At 38.8% G+C, this 20,487-nt stretch overlaps 1 protein-coding gene across 1 annotated transcript; it reads right to left on the bottom strand.

Annotated features, from left to right (window-relative positions):
* Positions 1 to 11,284: 11,284 nt before the first annotated feature.
* On the bottom strand, positions 11,285 to 18,701 carry ZNF14 (zinc finger protein 14). The gene is made up of 4 exons (XM_012653974.1): positions 18,581 to 18,701; positions 18,335 to 18,395; positions 16,283 to 17,955; positions 11,285 to 11,289 (listed from the first exon to the last, which is right to left on the bottom strand). The coding sequence occupies exons 1-4, from the start codon at positions 18,612 to 18,614 to the stop codon at positions 11,285 to 11,287; spliced, it is 1,773 nt and encodes a 590-aa protein (XP_012509428.1). The 5' UTR covers positions 18,615 to 18,701.
* Positions 18,702 to 20,487: the final 1,786 nt, after the last annotated feature.

Genomic DNA, 20,487 nt, shown 5'->3' with positions numbered 1-20,487 from the left:
CCTCCTCAGCCTCCCAAAGTGCTTGGATTACAGGCATGAGCCACTATGCCTGGCCCATCTCAAAGTATTTTGATTTCCCTTTTCATTTCTTTTTTGACATCTTGTTTATTGAACAATCTGTTAATTTCCACATATTTGTGGATTTCCCAAATATTTTACTGCTGTTAATTTCTAATTTCACTCTTTTGGTCAGAGACCATATTTTGTGTTATTTATATCTTTTAAATTCATTGAAATTTCTCTTACGGCCTGAAATATGGTCCGTGCCTGAGAAGAATACATGTTCTATTTTATTGTGTGGCATGTCATGTAGCTACGTTAGGTCTAAATAGTTTATGGTGATTTCCCAGTCTTCTATTACCTTTTTAATCTTATGTCTAGGAGTATAATTTTGGTGACAGATAGCTGGGTCTCAACCAGTTGTAAGCAGCTGAGCTTCAGCCAATCACAGGTAGTCAACTGATTAGAGCAGGGTGGGGGACCTGCGGCCTGAAGGCTACATGTGGCCTTCTAGGTCCTTAAGTGCGGCCTGAATTTTACAGAACAAATCCTTTTATTTTTATTAATACATTTTTGTTCGTCTTTTATATTTTTATGAACATATTTAAAATGCCAAAGAATAAAATAAGTTTCAATGAAATAATCCTCCTAGATTGACTGACACAATTAGAACATTAGTAAGCCATAAGGGCTAAACTGACCGCTGCTAGGCTCAGGATTTAGTTCTAACTTCCCCCGCCTGACTGGCACCACTGCCGCACGAGGCTGGTTGGTGAGAGTTTGTGCGGGTCATGTACTCTAGTCTGTTATCAACGGTGTACTGTGTTTCTGTTGAAGTGGAATTTGTGAATAGTTGCACAGCTTGACAGTATTTTTAAATTCTGTCTGCTTAACAGCCCTTAATGTCAAAGAAGAGCAAGAGAACTCTGAAGGAAAAAAACAGATTTTTATTTTTTTGAGACAGAGTCTTTTCTGTGGCGCCAGGTAGAGTGCGGTGGTGTCATTACAGCTCACTGCAACCTCAAACTCCCGGGCCCAAGCGATCCTCCTGCCTCCACCCCCCAGAGTTCCAGGATTACAGGCACGAGCCTGGCCACTTTCTTGCTTTTCAACCACTTATTACTGCGAATCTACATTCTCCTACCTAACCCATATCAAGACGCCCTAAAGGTCACAAATGACTGATACCCATCTAGAGGATCAACTGAAACTGCGGACCTCCATGCTGCAACCAAATATTTAAATGCTTTCCAAAAAGAAGCAGACACAACAAAAACATTAAAATGTTAGTTAACTTTAAAATTAACAAATAGTTTTCATTTTTTGAAATTATTAAGTACCAGTAGTTAGATTTTTTTTTTACAAAATAATGCACATTTTTAGGTATATCTAATTGAAGTTTCCTGAATTTGGCCTTATTTGATTACAGCTGAATTAATGCAGCCTTCTAACATGAAAAGGTTCCCCAGCCCTGGATTAGACCATGTCCAAATAAGGCACACACCTAACTGTGACCAATCAAACTATTTCTGTACTTAACTTCCGTGTTCAGGCTATAAAAGCTCACTGCCCACGTTGCAGAGTGGAGTTCTTTGAACCTCTCAGCTCTGACTGCTGCTTGATTCATGAATCACTTTTTGCTCAAATAAACTTTCTCAAATTTGTCTAAAGTTTTAACACTTCCAAACTCATTCTGTGAGGCAAGAATAACTCAGACACCAACGCCAGACAATGATACTATAAGAAAGAAAACTAGAGACAAATATCCCTTGTGAATATTGATGCAAAAATCCCCAAATAAATACTAGCAAATCCTCTTCAGCAGCATATAAAAGATTCTACACCATGACAAAGTGAGATTTATGCCTGGACTGCAAGGAGAGTTCAACATATGAAAATCAATCAGTGTAATAAAGTACATTAGCAGCATGATGAAAATACCACAATCATCTAAATTAAGGCAGAAAGAGAGGTCAGGCATAGTGGCTCATGCCTGTAATCCCAGCATTTTGAGAGGCTTAGGTGGGAGGATTGCTTGAGGCCAGGAGTTTGAGACTAGCCTGAGCAACATAGTGAGACCCCAATCTCTACAAAAAAAAAAAAAAAAAAAAAAGCCAGGCATGGCGGCACACTTCCTGTAGTCCCAGCTACTTGGGAGGCTGAGACCGGAGGCTTGCTGGAGTCTAAGAATTCAAGGCTGCAGTGAGCTCTGATTATGCCATTGCTCTCCAGCCTAGGTGAAAGAATCAAACCCTCTCTCTTAAAAAAAAAAAAAAAGTCAGAAAAAGCATTTTACAAAATTCAAGATCCATTCATGAGAAAAACCCATAACAAACTAGGAATGGAAGGAAACTACCTCAATATATAAAGGCCCATATATAAAGAATCCACCGGACCATCATACTCAATGGTGAAATAGAAAAAGCTTTTCCCCTAAGATCAGAAACAAGACAGGATACCTGCTTTTACCACCTTCCATTTATCATAGTATTGGAAGATCTAATCGGAGTAATTAGGCAAGAAAAAGAAAAAAAAGGCATCCAAATGGGCAAGGAAGAAATAAAATTATCTGTTTGCAGATGACATGATCTTATGCATAGAAAATCCTAAAGATTACACACACACGTAGAGTTTGAACCAATAAATGAATTGAGCAAACTTGCCAGATACAAAATCAATATGAAAAAATCAGTTGCATTTCAATACACTAACAATGAGTAATCTGAAAAGAAAATCAAGAAAACAGTTACATTAACAATAACATCAAAAAGAATAAAACACTTAGGAATTAACTTTACCAACAAGGCAAAAGACTTGTACACTGAAAACTGGAAAACAGTACTGAAAGAATACAAATTAATGAAAAAACATCTTGTGTTCATGGTTTGGAAGACATAATTTTGTTAAGATGTCAGTACTACCCCAAATGATCTACCAAATCAATGCAATCCTTGTCAGATCCCAATGACTTTTTTTTTTTTTTTTTTTGGAGACAGAATCTCGCTGTGTCACCTGGCCAGAGTGCAGTGGGGGGATCATAGCTCACTTCAACCCCAAACTCCTGGGTTCAAGGGATCCGTCCTCCTACCTCAGCTTCCTGAGTAGCTGGGACTACAGATGTGCTCCACCACACCTGGGTAATTTTTTTTTCTATGTTTTGTAGAGACAGGGTCTCAGTCTTGCTTGGGCTTCTCCGGAAATCCTGACCTCAAGGGATGCTCCCGCCTTAGCCTTCCAGAGTGCTAGGATTGCAGGCATGAACTACTGCGCCCAGCCACAATGACATTTTTTACAGAAATAGAAATACCTATCTTAAAATTCTATGGCATCTTGGCCAGGCACGGTGGCTCATGCCTGTATTCCTAGCACTCTGGGAGGCCGAGGCGTGCGGATCGTTTGAGCTCAGGAGTTCGAAACCAGCCTGAGCAAGAGCGAGACCTCGTCTCTACTAAAAATGGAAAGAAATTAATCGGACAACTAAAAATACATAGAAAAAATTAGCCGGGCATGGTGGCGCATGCCTGTAGTCCCAGCTACTTGAGAGGCTGAGGCAGAAAGATTGCTTGAGCCCAGGAGTTTGAGGTTGCTGTGAGCTAGGATGATGCCATGGCACTCTAGCCTGGGCAACACAGTGAAACTCTGTCTCAAAAAAAAAAAAAAAAAAAAAATTCTATGGCATCTCAAAGGACCCCAAATAGCCAAAATAATCTGGAAAAAGAACAACGAAGTTGGAAGTTTCGTTCTTTCTGATTTCAAAGCTTACTCAAAGGTACAGTAATTAAGAAAGTGTCGTACTGGCATAAAGACAGACATATATAATATATACCAACGGAATACAATGGAGAACCCCGTGAGACACCCTCACATATATGGTCTGATGATTTTCGAGAAGGATGCCAGGATATAGTTCAATGGAGAAAGGACAGTCTTTTCAACAAATGGGTGTGAAAACTGGATATCCTCATGTAAAATATTGTAGGTTGGACCCTTACACCATATACAAAAATTAAATTAAATCAAAATGGACCAAAGACCTAAACATAAAAGTGAAGACTAAAAAACTCTAGAAGAAAACATAGGGAAAAGGTTCATGACATTGATTTGGCCATTATTTCCTGGATATGACAGCACAGGCAAGGTCAACAAAAGGAAAAATAGACAAATTTGACTTCATCAAATCTAAAACTTTTATGCATCAGAGGACACTATCAATAGAGGGAAAAAGCAGCAGATAGAATTGGAGAAAATATTTTCAAATCATATATCTGATAGGGTATTAATATCCAGAACATATAAAGAATTCTTATGACTTAACAACAACAACAACAACAAACCCAAACAAGTGTTGGCAAGGATGTGGAGATGTTGGAATTTTTGTGCGCTATTGGAAAGAATGGAAAATGGTGCAGTCCCTATGGAAACAGTATTGAAGTTCCTCAAAAGATTAAAAATACAATTATCATATGTTCTAGCAATCCCACTTCTAGATACATTATTTTTTCAATTCAAAAGAACTGAAAGCAGGATCTCAGAGGTATTTGCACACTGTCTTCATTGCAGCATTATTTACAGTAGCCAAGAGGTGGAGTGACTGAAATATTCACCGATGGATACGGTGTAAAGGAAATGTGGTATATGTGCCCAGTGTGGTATTAGCCTTGAAAAAGGACACGCTCTCTCACACGCTACATGGATGAACCTTGAGGATATTGTGAGGAAATAAGCCACTTACCAAAGGACAAATACTGTATGATGCCACACAGATGATTCATGTAAAGTTGTCAAACTTCCAGCATCAGAAAGTGGATGGTAGTAGCCGGCAGAGGGGAAGCACGAAGCTGTTACTCAGTGGCTATGGAGTTTCAGTTTTGCAAGATGAAAAATTTCTGGAGATCTGTTGCACAACAGGGTGAGTATAGTTAATACTACTGAACCGTACACTTAAAAATGGTTACAATGGTATATTTTTTGTTATTTGTGTTTTTTTGAAAATCACAATATATTGTGTGTTTGTGTGTGTGTGTGTGTGTGTCTGTGTCTTTGTGAGCTCAGTTATTTAAAAAGTATTAATCTTCTCCTAAATACTGGGCTTTCTATTTAATATTAGATGCTGCAGTTAATGAAGCTGAACAAACATCCATGCTCACTTGAAGCTGACACTGTAGGAGACAAGAAATAAGAGATACAAGAAAAACATGTGATGTATCAGATGGGGCTTAGTCCCCAGGAGGGAGGGGAAGCCGGATGGGGAGTGCAGAGGGCCTGGGCTGTGTGTGTGTCTCTGGGAGCATCTGTTGGCGTCACTGGGAGATTACTGCGAGAGCATGTGAGTTGGCATGTCTGTGTGGGGTAGACCCTCCTGTGTGTGCAGTGACGAGGTCTGTGTGATTGTGTGTCTGTCTGTGGTGCTATGTGTGTATATCCTTTGGAGTCTGGGATGCTTTTGTTTTCTTGCCTCATTGCCCTAGTAGCACCTCCCTTCTACGTTGAGTAGAAGTAGCGAGAGCAGATGTCCTCGTGTCACGTCCGATATTAGGGAAAAAGTGTTCAGTTTCACCGTCAAGTGTGACGTTAGCTGTGGGTTTTCCAGAGACGTCTTACACCAGGCTGAGGGGGTTCCCTCTACTCATAGTTTATTGTGTCTTTTCATCATCAATGGGTATTGACCATTGTCAGATGCTTTTTATCCACCCATCGGGATGATCTTGTGTTTGAAAGTTTATTCTAATAAAATAGTGTTTTACATTATTTGATTTTCAGGTATGTAACCAACATTGCTTCCCAGTTGGTCATGGTGTACAGGTATATATTGCGGGATTTAGTTTCGTTGACGCTTTTTGCATCTATGTTCAGAAGAGAGATTCATGTATCATATTATAGTGTAGTATATGGTACAGCATTATCCAGTATAGTATACAGTTAATCCCTGAACAATATGAGTTTGAACTGTGTGGGTCCACTTATATGTGGATTTTTTTCAACTAAGCATGGATCGAAAACAGTATTTGTGGGATGTGAAACCCACGTATATGGAGGGCCGACTTTGATCTGTGGGTTCCACAGGGATGACTGCAGGACTTGAGTGGGTACAAATTTTGGTCTACATAGGGGGAGGGGATCCTGGGACTAGTCCCTCAAGTACCAAGGGACGAGTGTATAGTGTGCGTATGTGTGTGGGGTGTATAAATATACATGGATATACATATAGTTAGTATATACTAGTATATGTAGTTTACAACATATATAGTATATGTAGTATATTGTACACTGTTATATATAATTACAGGTTGAACATCCCTAATCTGAAAATCCAAAATCTGAAATGCTTCAAAACAAGAAACACTTTCAGATGATGTCTAAGATTTATCTTTGACTTGAATCGGACTGAAAAAAACTAGTCTACCATAGGGAAGCGGATTCACTGGGATCACTGGAAACCCCTGGATATGACAGGTACCCTCCTCCTCTGGGCTGTGAACATACACGACTAATAAACCGTTGTCAATTTCTTCTGCCCAGTGTCAGGTGTCATGTGTTCGGCCGTCCCCATAGCCCCAGGGTGCTAATCCTTTCCTCAACAGTGGAGTGAATGGGAGACCCCTGAAACAGTTGGCAACACAAACAGGATGTCCACACCATGACCGAGGACATCCGTACAGCTTTCACTAAATGCTCTTGACTAACTTAACTGGTTCCATGATGCACAGAGGGCCGCCGGGACAGAGTCATCAATTTCTGGGGGGCTTGCGCTTTGGCCCGACAGCACTCTGTGGTTACGGGCCTTCTCTTCCCACCTGACACACTCTCATCCCGAGACAGGGAAGTTACACTGACCGTGCCCTCGCGTGCCTTGTCATCAAGTTTGGCCTGTATTTGGCACAGAAACTGGAACCTGCAACTTTACATGACTAGAAATCCAAATGTTCTTAAGGAATTTTTATAGAGAGAAAGAAATATTCTTAGGGCATTTTTATGGAGAGAAAAAGCAGGAATTAGGCATATAAACGTCATAGCAGATGGCTCTGCTGCCACCGCTGCTGTTCTGCCTCTGTCTCAACAAGTTCCCTGATCCTCAGTGCTGTAAGGAAAAACACCCATGGCACCCCTGGATTAATTCAAATGAAACTTCAGACTGGGGTCCTGAAACCCTCTGCAACCACTGCCGTGAGGGAGGCCCATAACCATGATGATACTGATTTGAGGACCTGTGCCCATGACATGGGTTCTGCCACTGCTTTTTTCCTGAAAGTGTCACCTCACAGCCACCTGGCATTGCCGGAGTGGGACAGGCGAGGCTTTCTAACGATGTTTCCCAGTAGGCAGGCACAGAGTAATGTTTAAATGGAAAACTTAGAGCTGGAAGTGGCTGTGAGACAAGCCTGGAGAAACATGACACCGATGCCCGTGAATCAGCATGGCTCCAGGCGGCTCTGACTTGGGGACAGCTGTGGGACAGGCGTTCATGTGTCAGAACTACGGCAGTCCCCACAGTGTGCCTGAGGAACTTGAGTTAAACTCAGAGACCTATTTTGGGAGCGCACTCGGTTCTCTCAAGTTATGTGTGTGAGCCAAGGGCAGGTGTAGCCCGAGAGGGAATTTCCTGACTTCAAAGGGGGTTGTAGCGAGGCCACGGGTTGTTGGGGTCCAAGTTCTTCTTCCCCAGTCCTTCAATTCTCCCATCCCAGGGTGGCGGGTCGAGAGAAGTGTGGTACATGTAAAAATCAAGGTTGAGGAGACCTTAACATTCTTCAAGCACATGAAAGTGTCACTGTTTGCCAACAATTCTTTTTAATATACACAATACCATTTTAAGTGTTCCTGTAAGTTTTCACATACATAGAGTGACACCACCATGTAAGATGGGAGGAATGGGTGGTGGGGAATCGACTGAGGTCATGAGAATTGTGAAATCACACATCATGTCTACAGTGGTAAGAAAATGTCAGGTAGCACTGAAAAAATGAACAAACATTGGATTTCCTTTGCTCTGTAATACAACACAAACCTGCTGTTTTCCCACATCGTCCGTAACATGCTGGAATTCTAAGCCTATGGAAATGATGACTTGTGAACAGCAGTGTGGGATTTGGGGGTCATTGAGACAGAAGGCTTCCAGCTACTCCTCCTATAAAAAGGCTACTAAAAACTGATGTCAAATATACCTCTTTTTCCACCAAGTTAGTATATGACTGGGAATGACACCCTTTGTCTGCAGCTCACTTCAATTATTCCTTGGATAATTGCTCTCTAAACACCTATCTATAACCTTTCGGTGTTTGCTCTGGAAAATCACAGTGGACTTGCATCTCTCTATTCATAGGAAAAACCCAAGATGGGCTAGCACTGTGGAAATAAACATAACCCTTTTTCAAACAGGCAGGAACTCCACGGTTTAATGGGGGTACATATTGCACCACTCAGTCTGTAGAATAGCAAATTGAAAATGCCAAATACAACAGGTAATTTAAAATCCTTTCAAATGACATTAAATACAAACATAAACACCACAGTAACTTGTGGTCCAAATCAATGAGAAGTCTCACATCCCAGATATCTATGTTCAAACTCATGATCACATATGCACTAGAACTTTTATTATTACTTTTTAGAGACAGGGTCTTCCTCTGTTGTCCAGGCTGGAGTGCAGTGGCACAATCATAGCTCACTGTAACCTCACACTCATGGGCTCAAGCGATCCTCCTGCCTCAGCCTCTTGAGTAGCTGGGACTACAGGTGTGCATCACCACGCCCAGCTAATTTTTCTATATTTTGTAGAGATGAGGTCTCGCTATTGCTCAAGTTGGTCTCAAACTCCTGACCTCAAGCGATCCTCCCACCTTGGCCTCCTTGAGCCCAGGAGTTTGAGGTTGCAGTGAGCTAATGATTATGCCACTGCACTCTAGCTGGGGTGACAGAGCAAAACTCTGTCTCAAAAAAAAAAAAAATGACAAAGAGCAAAGAACAAAAATAATAATATGAATATAATTAAAATGAAACTATATGAATGACAAACTTTGTATACTTACAAATTTATGCCAACTTTTTATTAGCAAGGAAAATGGAATAATGCTCTTGTGGCCAAGAAGAAAAGTTTTTCTTATAAGAAAGATGGAGTACATGTAACAGCTAAGGAAGATTTAGTGTCTGGCCACACAAGGCCAGTAGGAAAATCCCAACAAATGTCAAAGTATCATTTTTCAAAGGCCCTTTCCTTACAGATCAATTACAAATTATTCGTACCATTTTCAGGGAAAGTGGAAGTTTCTGCCCTATCTGAATTGTTTGAAAGTGAATAGACTGTTCTGGGAGATTCTGTCACGGTACACTGAATTCTCTTAGTGCCACTCACTTCAGATTTATCCCCTGGTTTTTGGACTGACCTTCACTGTTATATGATCTTCACATTTTCCTCCCTAAAATGCAAACCCAGAAAAATCATTAGAAATTATAGAAAAATTATTAGATTCTGGATCCATGGTAAGCTGTTACCATGTCAGGTTGATTTACCAAAAGATTCCCTTTTCACATGGTAAATCTCAGAACAGCATTGACGGGAAACGTATTCTCTTAAGTGTAGGAATGTTGTCCAGTTATCACATCTCTGAACAGTTGTTTTCTTTTTCTGTGAAGGGCCCAGCAAAACCCCCTCCTCCTGGGTGAAGTTCAGAGCACATTCTCAAAGGCGATTGAGTCTTAACAGCTCACGTGTGTGTATAGGATGGTCAAACTGACAGGACTAGGGGTCGGTACTCAACTCATAAGATGTTCACACAGGACTCCGTGGTCCCAGACATGCATCGTATGACTTGGTTGTCAGAACTCTCATTCTGTGTCCACAGACACTCATAAAGTTAGCAGCATCACGAAGACAGGGAAATATTTCCACATTTTGACAGCGACCCCTTCACATCATGTTGCTTTCTAATGACAAGGCAAAGAGCCCCAGGGAGAAATGACGGACTATACAAATGAAGCAAATATCACCCTTTGAAGGCCATCGATTCCTGTGAGAAAAACTCTTTAGTCTCTTTCCATTATACCCACCGTATCACTCAGCAGTCCACGAAGCACAGGGTCAAATCTGGATGAAGTTTTAATGAATAAAAGCATGATGAAGAAGTGGAAGCTTTTTCTCCTATTTCCATCCCAAACTTGAGAGGCTGAGAGGCCTGTGGAAACTGCAATTTTAAAAGTTTGAGCTAGCCATATTGACTTGAAGTATTCCAGGATGTTAGTAGTAAAGTCCAGCTGGCTGAGTGAATATATTCTCTTGAAGAAGTATTATTTTACTTGTTTGTGTAACATTTATCCAAACTTAACTCCCCTTCTCCCTCTGTCCAATTTCATGGCGTAAGCAAGTTATTTGGAAGTTAGAGCTCAGGTACCAGGAAGAACGCATAAAAACTGGGGCTCAAATTAGTTACACTGTACAATAAACTCAAGTATTAGGTAATCTGAAGAAATATTTTGGCTCACTGACATTAAGTTTACAAATATCCCTGTATTAGCAACTTATCTGTTTATATTGAAAATTCATCTCTATCTTTGGTTCAGTCTAATTATGCCACTTCTTTCCTCCTCTCTAGAAAATATTTCATTATTGATTATAAATGTAATATTTTTTTCTAGCCAACATCCCATCCTTTCTATCCCACTGAAACCCTTTAACTCATTAAATCTCTTTATTATTGAAACAAATCCCTTCCCTGAACCAATTTATCTGTAGATCTTGTATTTTTCCCCTTCAAAATGAAACTGAAAAGATCAGTACTCATTTACTTGTAATCTCCTCATATCCTCCACATGTTACTAAGATCGCCGTTTATCTTTTTCTTTTTTTTTTTGAGACAGTCTCGCTTTTGTTGCCTGGGCTAGAGTGAGTGCTGTGGCGTCAGCCTAGCTCACAGCAACCTCAGACTCTTGGGCTCAAGCGATCCTCCTGCCTCAGCCTCTCGCGTAGCTGGGACTACAGGCACGCGCCACTGTGCCCAGCTAATTCTTTTCTATTTTTAGTTGTTTGGCCAATTTCTCTCTATTTATAGTAGAGACAGGGTCTCACTCTTGCTCAGGTTGGTCTCGAACTCCTGAGCTCAAGCAATCCTCCTGCCTCGGCCTCCCAGAGTGCTAGGATTACAGGCGTGAGCCACTGCGCCCGGCCCGTTGATCTTGATTAGATCACAGTTATCTCTCCATAATTAAAGTCAATGCGTATTTTTGTAATTTTATCTCACTTGGAACAAAAGCAAAACTGGACCATGACCTCCTTTTTGGATTATTACTTTTGTCAACCTAAAATAACAAAAAGGGTCAAAAGCTAGTTTAAGGAGAGCTTATTCCACTGCAAAATTTAAGGACAGCCACCTGGGAGCCAGAGATCTCAAAGAATGGAAGTCAGTATTCCAAAGTGTAGAAGTCTGGGATTGCTTGTACAGACAAAGTTTAGGAATGCTTAACAGATTTTCAACATTTTTCTATATAAGGCTTAATGCATAGTTACAATGATCTGATTAGTCAAGGTGGCCTTTTTCTATTTGGAAAGGTATATTTAACATTGGTCTTTTGCACCATGTGGTCTGAATAAGCTAAAGGACAATAAAAGAGGCAGTTAATCTAAAACAAAGATCAGTTATTAAAAAGGGGAAATTCTGGTCTTTGGTGTCTCCTAGTCATTTAGAGAGTAAGAACAATGAGGAAGAGAGTTCATCTATAATCTAAGAAACACAATTGCAAACATGCTACATGAGTCAGTCTCCATAGCTTGACTTGCCCCTTGACATAATAAATTTAGTGTTCTAAAATTTTATTTTCTTTAACACTTTTGCTAGGCTTCTTTGACACCTCAGGCTCCTGACTGCCTTTAAACTATCTGCTCACTCCTTGCCAGTGGTTTTCCTAAGGTCCTCCTCACACAATACTATTGGAACACCGCAGGACCTACTTCTAGGCCTTTTTTTCTCCTTTTACTATTCACTGTCTTGGAACTCACATGCATTTCTTCAATTGCTTCTATTATTATCTCTATGATGACATCATCTAAAAAGTGTTAAGATTTTACTGCAGAGGCTTAATTACTACTTGTATGTATTACAGGCACTTGAAATAAAACATATCTTAAAGCTATTAACTCCAACCTACCAAAGGAATGTTCCTTGTCCTCTAGTCACAAATCTTATTACATATAATGGCTCCACTAGAGATCCAGAGATTCATCCTTAACACAAACTCTCAGAATCATATAAGCAAAATCAAGCACTGCTGTTATCCGTACACTTAGTAATATTATCATGCTTCATTTCTACCCCATATTCAAACATATATTTCAGCCTTACACTCATTTTGTATCCATTTCAATTTATATTGTTAATTCATCAGAGATGCCTTTAACCTGCCACCAGTGTTCCCTTTCCTCTTCACTGTTCTGAAAAATACTGGTTTTCCTTCAGACCCCTAAGTTCTCACTTCATATTTGTTTGTTTTATTGGCTGTGTCCCCCACTTGACTAACTGCAGAACAGTCGACTGCAGAAATATAAGACAAGTCTCCCATTGACTATTACTGGTGAAATATAAATCCTCAAAAATTCCACGTGCACAGTCATCTAACCTGCCCTCATGTAGCCTGCTACAAAATGCCTTCGGTTAGAATGAAAATCATCTGCAGAGCCAGGCACAGTGGCTCATGCCTATAATCACAGCACTTTGGGAGGCTGAGGCAGGGGAATCGCTTGAGACCAGGAGTTCAAGACCAGCCTGGGCAACATAGCAAGATCCTGCCTCTAAACAATAAAAAATTAAAAAAAAAAGAGAGAAAAAAATGATTTTCAGATAAAAGAGCATTGATAAAATAATGGAAGTTGGAGCCTACTGGTGAACATTTTTTCATTACTCACCAGCATGGAAATACAGGTATTTCTGGACTATTTTGCTTTACGATATATGTCTATTTTTATCCAGTACCACACAGTTTGAATATGGTAGCTTTGTAATATTAACACATTATGAGACCAGGTAGTATGATGCCTCCAGCTTGGTTCTTTTTGCTTAAGATTGCCTTGGCTATTCAGGTGTTTTTTTTTTTTTTTTTTCATGGTTCCATATAAGTGTTAGGATTTAAAAAAAATTCTGTGAAAAATATAACTGGAATTTTTACAGTGATTACATTGAATCTGTAGTTTTCCTAGGGTAGTATGTACATTTTCACAATATTAAGTATTCAAATTTATGAGCATGGTATATCCACTGATTTGCATCTTCTTTAATTTCATCAATGTTTTAGAGTTTCCAGTGTACAGTTTTTTTCCTCCTGGGTTGAATTTATCCCTAAGCACTTAAAAAAAATTTTAATGTTATTGCAAATGGGATTGTTTTCTTGATTTCTTTTTAGATAGCTGGTTATTAGTGTATAGAAATGTACTAATTCTTATAGGTTTATTTTGTATTCTGCAATTTTATTGAATCTGTTAATAAGTTCTAACAGGTTTTTTTGTGTGTGTCCTTAAAATTTGTTATATATATTGTCATGCCATCTGCAAAGAGAGACAGTTTAGATTCTTCCTTTTTGATTTGGATTTTTCTTTCTTTTTTTGCCTAACTGCTCTGGCTAGGGCTTCCAATACTATGTTGAATAGTTAAGTGGGGAGAGTGGGAAACCTGCTGTATTTCTGATCCTAGAGGGAAAGCTTTCAGGTTTTCACTGGTGACTAAAAGGACAGCTGTAACCTTATCCCATATGGCCTTTATTGTGCTGAGGTCCATTCTTTCTGAACCTAATTTGTTGAATTTTTATTATGAAAGGATGTTGAATTTTGTCAAATGCTTTCTCTGTATCTAATGAGATGATCAAATGTTTTTTCATTCTATTGATGTGAAGTATCACATTTATTTATTTGCATATTTTTATTAGAGATAGGGTCTCACTCTGTTGCCCAAGCAGGAGTACAACTGCACAATCACTGCTAACTGCACTCTCAAACACCTAGCCTCAAGTCATTCTCCTGCCTCAGCCTACTGAGTAGCTGGGACTACAGGTGCATGTCACCATGGCCAGCTGATTTTTAAATTTTTTTGCGAAGGGGGGGGTCTCACTATGTTGCCCACATTGGTCTCAAACTGCTGGCCTCAAGCAATCCTCTTGCCTAGGCCTCCCAAAGTGCTGGAATTACAGGGGTGACCCTGCATGCCTGGCCCTAAACCAATAATACGTGATGTGTAAAAATGATTCTTCAAACATGAATAAGAAATTAAAACATTCCCAGGTAAACAAAAGTTGACCGAGTTCATCAGTAGTACACCTGCTCTACAAAAAATGCTAAATTTAGAGAACTCTTCAGGCTAAAATGTTGGGATGTTAGACAAAGACTCAAAGTCATATAAGAAAACAAAAAACTCCAGAAAGCGGAACTACATAGGTCAATATAAAAGCCAGTATTCTTGTACTTTTGTTACGTAACACCACTTTTTGTTTCCTATATGATTTAAAGCACAAATGCATAAAACAATAATTATAAGTCTATGTTAATTACAGCAAAACATATAAAAATGTAATTTGTAACAATAATGATATAAAAGGAGCGGAGGTGGATGCGATCAGTATTTTTGTGTGCTACTGAAGCTATGTTGGTATCAATTAAAATTAGACTATTTTAAATTTATGATAGTAATTTTAATACTCATGGTAATCATTAAGGAATACCTAAAGATCTCAAGATATACACAGAATGAAATGAGAAGGGAATAAAAATGTTTTACAACAAAAATCAATGAAACTCAAAGACAGTAATGAAATGGCAAAAAAATGTAAGACACAGAAAACAAAGAGCAAAATAGCAAAAATAAGTCTTGCCTCATAAACTATTATGTTAAATATAATGGACTAAACACTCCAATCAACATGCAGACGTTGGCAAAACAGATTTAAAAAACACAGCAGGATCTGACTATATGCTGTTTAGAAGGGATTCACTATACATCCAAGGAGGCAGAAATGTTGAAAGTGAAAGGAAAAAGATATTCCACATAAATAGTAACAAAAACAGATGTGGTGGCTTCAGCAATATCAAACAAAATAGACTTTAATTTAAAAAAAGCAACAAGAGACAAAGAAAGGCATTATGTACTGATAAATGGAGACATTTATCAAGATTAAATATTTGAAAATATATACACACCAAACAAGAGACCCCCACAATATAAAACAGTGACTGAATAGATGAGAGAAACAGAGTTCTAGGATATACTTGAAGAATTCAATACCCTACTTTCTATAATGAACACAACGTGTCTAAAGATCAAGAAACGGAGGACATGAGCAACACTATAAACTACCTAACATACATTTACAGAACAATCTACCAAGTTACAGAGTACGTTTTCTTGGGTAAACATGGAATATTTCCCAGAATAGACCATATATTATGCCAAAAAACAAGTATCAATAAATTTAAAAAGATGGAAATCATACACCAATCTTTTCCAAACACAAGTGAATGAAGCTGGATAAGTTACAAGTTGCACTAAAAGTTGTTTCCTATCTTCAGACTGGGTTGCAAGAAAGGCCTGTGGGGGCTGAAGTCTTTTTCCCCTAGTCCTTCAATTCTTCCTAAGAAGGATCCCAAAGTGGTGGAAAGAACAGTTGCGCATGTAACTGAAGATGTTCCTATATCGCTCACATTGAAGAAGTTACTCTCCAGTGTGAGTGGGTTTCATGGTTTCAGAACGAACTGGGATGAATAATTTCCCACATTCTTTACACTTCGGTTTCTCTCCAGTATACATTCTGTGTTTCAAAAGGTTGTGTGAAGGCTTTCCCACATTTCTGACATTCACAGGGTTTCTCTGCACTGCAAGTCCTTCCATTATATTCACATCCTAGAGGAGAACTGAGGTTTGCCCACATTTTTTACAGATTTCACTGCAGCAGGAGTCTTGTCTTTGATATGAATTAGGTTAACGGAAGGCTTAACCACAATGTTTACATTCACGTTTGCTCACCAGTGTGAGTTCATGTGTTTTAAAGAAACTGAAACTGGGGCTTAAAAAATGTTTATATTCGAACAGTGTCTCTCCAGTATGTGTTATTTCATCAATTCAGAAGAAACTGGAACTGAAGGCTTTAGAACACTGTTTACATTCTTAGCCTTTCTCTCCATTATAAGTTGTTTCATGCAATCCAAAGTGACTGGAAGACATGAAAGCTTTTCCACATTGTTTACATTCCTAAGGTTTCCCTGCAGTGTGAGATCTTTTATGAACTTGGAAAGAATTTGAATAAGCAAAGGCTTTACCACATTGTTTACATCGATAGGGTTTATCTCCAGAATGAGTCCTTTCATGTAATCGAAAGTGACTGGAGGAAATGAAGGCTTTTCCACATTGTTTACATTCATAGGGTTTCTCTCCAGTGTGAGTTCTTTCATGAATTCGGAAAGAACTTGAATAACTGAATGCTTTACCACATTGTTTACATTGATAGGGTTTCTCTCCAGTATGAGTTCTTTCATGCAATCGAAATTTACTGGAAGAAATGAAGGCTTTACCACATTGTTTACATTGATAGGGCTTTTCTCCAGTATGTGTTCTTTCATGCAATCGAAGTTGACCAGAAGAAATGAAGGCTTTATGACATTGTTTACATTCATAAGGTTTCTCTCCACTATGAGTTTTTTCATGTTCTCGAAAGGAACTTGAAAAACTGAAGGCTTTATCACATACTTTACATTTATAAGGTTTCTCTCCAGTATGAGTTCTTTCATGTAGTCGGAAGGAACTAGAACGAATGAAAACTTTACCACAATGTCCACATTCGTAGGGTTTCTCTCCAGCATGAGTTCTTTCATGTTTCCGAAAATAACTTGAGCAACTGAAGGCTTTACCACAATGTTTACATTCATAGGGTTTCACTCCACTGTGAGTCCTTTCATGTTTTCGAATGGAACTTAAAAAGCTGAAGGCTTTACCACATTGTTCACATTTATAGGGTTTCTCTCCAGTGTGGGTTCTTTCATGTTCTTGAAGGGAACTTGAAAAACTGAAGGCTTTACCACATAGTTTACATTCGTAAGGTTTCTCTCCAGTGTGAGTTCTTTCATGCACTCGAAAGGAAATGGACCAACTGAAGGATTTGCCACATTGCTTACATACATAGGGTTTTTCTCCGATATGAGTTCTTTCATGTATTCGACAGGAAGTAGAAGAGTTGAAGGCTTTCCCACATTCTTTGCATTTATAAGGTTGAATTCCAGTGTGGGTTATTATGTGTCCTTGAAAGCTTCCAGCATAAAGGAAGGATTTTCCACATTCCTCACATTCATAAGGTTTCTCTCCAGTGTGAGTTTTTTCATGCCTTCGAAAAGAACTGAGAAAACTGAAGGCCTTACCACATTCTTTACATTTATAGGGCTTTTCTCCAGTGTGAGTTCTTTCATGACTTCGAATGTATATAGGACAACTGAAGGCCTTACCACATAGCTTACATTCATAGGGTTTCTCTCCAGTATGAGTCCTTTCATGTCTTTGAAAAGATTGGTAATATATAAAAGTTTTTCTACACTGTTTACATTCATAGGTTTTCTCTCCAATATGATTCCTTTCATGTCTCTTAAAAGGTTGGTAATATATAAAGGCTTTTGCACACTGTTTACATTCATAGGGTTTCTTTCCAGTGTGAGTTCTTTCATGTTTTCGAAAGCAGTGGTGATAACTGAAGGTTTTCCCACATTCTTTACATTTATATGGTTTTTCTTCATATTCCTGATACTCACTTGGTTTCTGTGCAGTGTGAGATATCATGTGCCTATTAAGAGATGAATGATGCATGAAGACTTTCCCACACACACTGTATTCACATGGTTTTGCTCCAGTAGAAGTTTCTTTGTTCATATTAAGATTTGGCATCTGGCTAGTGTTTTTTCCATATTGACTACTTTTTTCCCTTTCACAGCGTCTCTCAACCATAACTCTGTAAAAAATAAGTAGGATGTTATTAATGGCCCTTTTATTAATGACTTTATTATTAGGTATTAGAATTACAGTTTAAACATTTTCAGACAAAGTGTAGGTTATCTATGCTGGCTGAATTATTTGAAAGTTAATATTCAATCCTCTGGAACAGGACTTGACCATGTATCTTATCAACACAGTCATATTTACAGCAGTTTCTAAATCCTGTTTCAAAGTGATTTATTTTTCATACCCCAAACATCTATGATATTTTTAAGTATACATTTTTGGCAAAAATGTTCTAAGAATCATTAAATTTGAACCTGTTTTATTGTTTTGCTTGCTTATTTTTGAAATTCTCTCATGGGCAACTAATTACTCTGGTGAATGCAACTCACCTTAGATTTCTCCTCTGGTTTTTATGGTCATCTCCAGTATCCTGGTCTTTCCACTTTTTCCCTAAAATGCAGACCCAGGAACATTAGAAATTATAGAAGATTGTAATATTCTAGGTTCATGATTAGCTGTGGCCCTGTGTTTAATCAAAGGATTCCCTTACCACATTTGAAATCTTGGAACACAGTTGTTGGACAAGAAATGTTTGTTTTCTATTTAACTAAGTAGAGAAATGTTGTTATCCTTACCAATACAGGCCAGGTTCTTGAAGGTTTCCTGCATCACATCTCTGTAAAGTTTTTTCTCTGAAGAATCCAGCAAAGCCCACTCTTCCAGGGTGAAGTTCACAGCCACATCCTCAAAGAAGACTGGGTCCTAAAACATCCAACATATGTGTACAGGAGGTTGGGTGAGACTGGCAGTAATGAAGGACCTATACTCAATTTGTAAGAAGTTCATGTACAATTCTGTGGTCTCCAAATATTTAGTGTATGACTTGGCTGTCAGAACTCAGATTCTATCCTCCCTCCCTCCCTCCCTCATAAATTTCACACTATCATAAACACATAGAAATTATTTCTGTATTTTTTCTGTGATCACTTGAAGCCTTATTGTTCTCTAAAGGCAGAATCAAGACCATCTTAGAGAAATGAGAGAGATGCCATAGAAATGAAACAAATTTTAACACCATCAATTTCTTGTGAGAAAAACTGATTTCCTGCCTTATTACATAAAATATCACTACCATTTCATGAAACACAGGGTCAAATCTGGATGAGATTTTAATAAATAAAGACACCCTCAGAAGGTTTTTCTTCTGTTTTCATCAACAAATATGAGAAGCCAGGAGGCAAATGGTAGCGAAATGGTAAAAAGAAGCCACTGGCTATGTTGTCTTGAAGGACCTCCAGGCTATTACAAGTACTTAAATCCAGGTAGTTGAATGAAAATATTCCTTTGTAGAAGTATTAGTTTCAACTTGCTTGCATTTTTCCTTTTACTCTCTGTTCCATTTCATAGGTCTAGGAAGTTAGTGGGAATTTAGAGCTCAGGCATGAGGAAGAAAGGATGGCATCTTAGACCTCTACAAAATCCTTATACTCAAGAAAGGGTTTATTACACACATACATGAGATATCAGGAAGAACAGGGTAGGCTTTCAAGCAGTTGCGAAATGGCTTCAGAGAACAAGAAAAGGAACCTGGCTAGGGATTTTTTTTATTGAGGTTAGAGAGTGGGCTAGCATGAAAATTCAAGCACCCAGGCAGGGGCCTTATGTGAATTGGATGTCTTACCAGCACCAAGTGAGGGTGACCCAGGCTTTCTTCCTACCACATTCAGATGTGAAGTACAAGGTGGAAAAGGAGGAATGAGGTTTTAAAGCAGTCATCAAACATTAATAAAATGAAATCAGAGACTTCCAATCTCTAGTCTGACAAGTAAGGAACATAGAAGCTGTCAATTCCATCCATTCAAGTAAAAAATGAACAGACATCATATCAATTACTCTTCTTGGAACCATTAAAGAATTGAGGGCAATATTTTGTCTCCAAAATTGGAGAGACAGACAGGAAAAGTAGCCATTTTGTAATATTCCCAGAATATTACGTTCTTCTTAACACGGCCTGTCCTTAATCTATTTCAACAAAGCCTAACCTAAATCTATTTGCCAAAGCCCAAGTGACCTAAGGGGAGAGACTGAGAAGCATGTGTGAAGGTTAACAGTTTTTTGTCTTCCTAACACGAAATACACTGTGTCTTTTCTAACACCACGTCTCCAACTCACTTGACACCAACTAGTTGTCCCCAAATTTAATTCAATTAAATAAGTACCTGAAATTAGTCAGACTCTACAGGTTAAAGGCTCAGTCCAAGAAGACTACCCCCATGTCAAATGCCAGCCACAATATGGGGTGCCAAGGTTACCCACACTTCTGTATGGCCAACTACACATTGCAGGTTTCCACAATGCCTCTCATTGTTGAATAATTCAGTAGAACATCTCTCAGGATTTGGTAGAATGCTTTACATAATAACACAAGATTATTAGCGTACAACTCAGGATCAGCCAAATGGAAGAAGTACATACATCAAAATATGGGGAGGGGGGTGGAGAGCTTCAGTGCACTCCCCAGGTGGGCCACTGTCATAGCAGC

The sequence above is a fragment of the Propithecus coquereli genome, unplaced genomic scaffold (genome assembly GCF_000956105.1).
Source record: "Propithecus coquereli isolate 6110/MARCELLA unplaced genomic scaffold, Pcoq_1.0 Scaffold438, whole genome shotgun sequence".
In the NCBI taxonomy this organism is placed as follows: Eukaryota; Metazoa; Chordata; class Mammalia; order Primates; family Indriidae; genus Propithecus; species Propithecus coquereli.
Note: the sequence above shows the minus strand (reverse complement) of the source record. Positions and strands in the feature narration are given on the sequence as shown.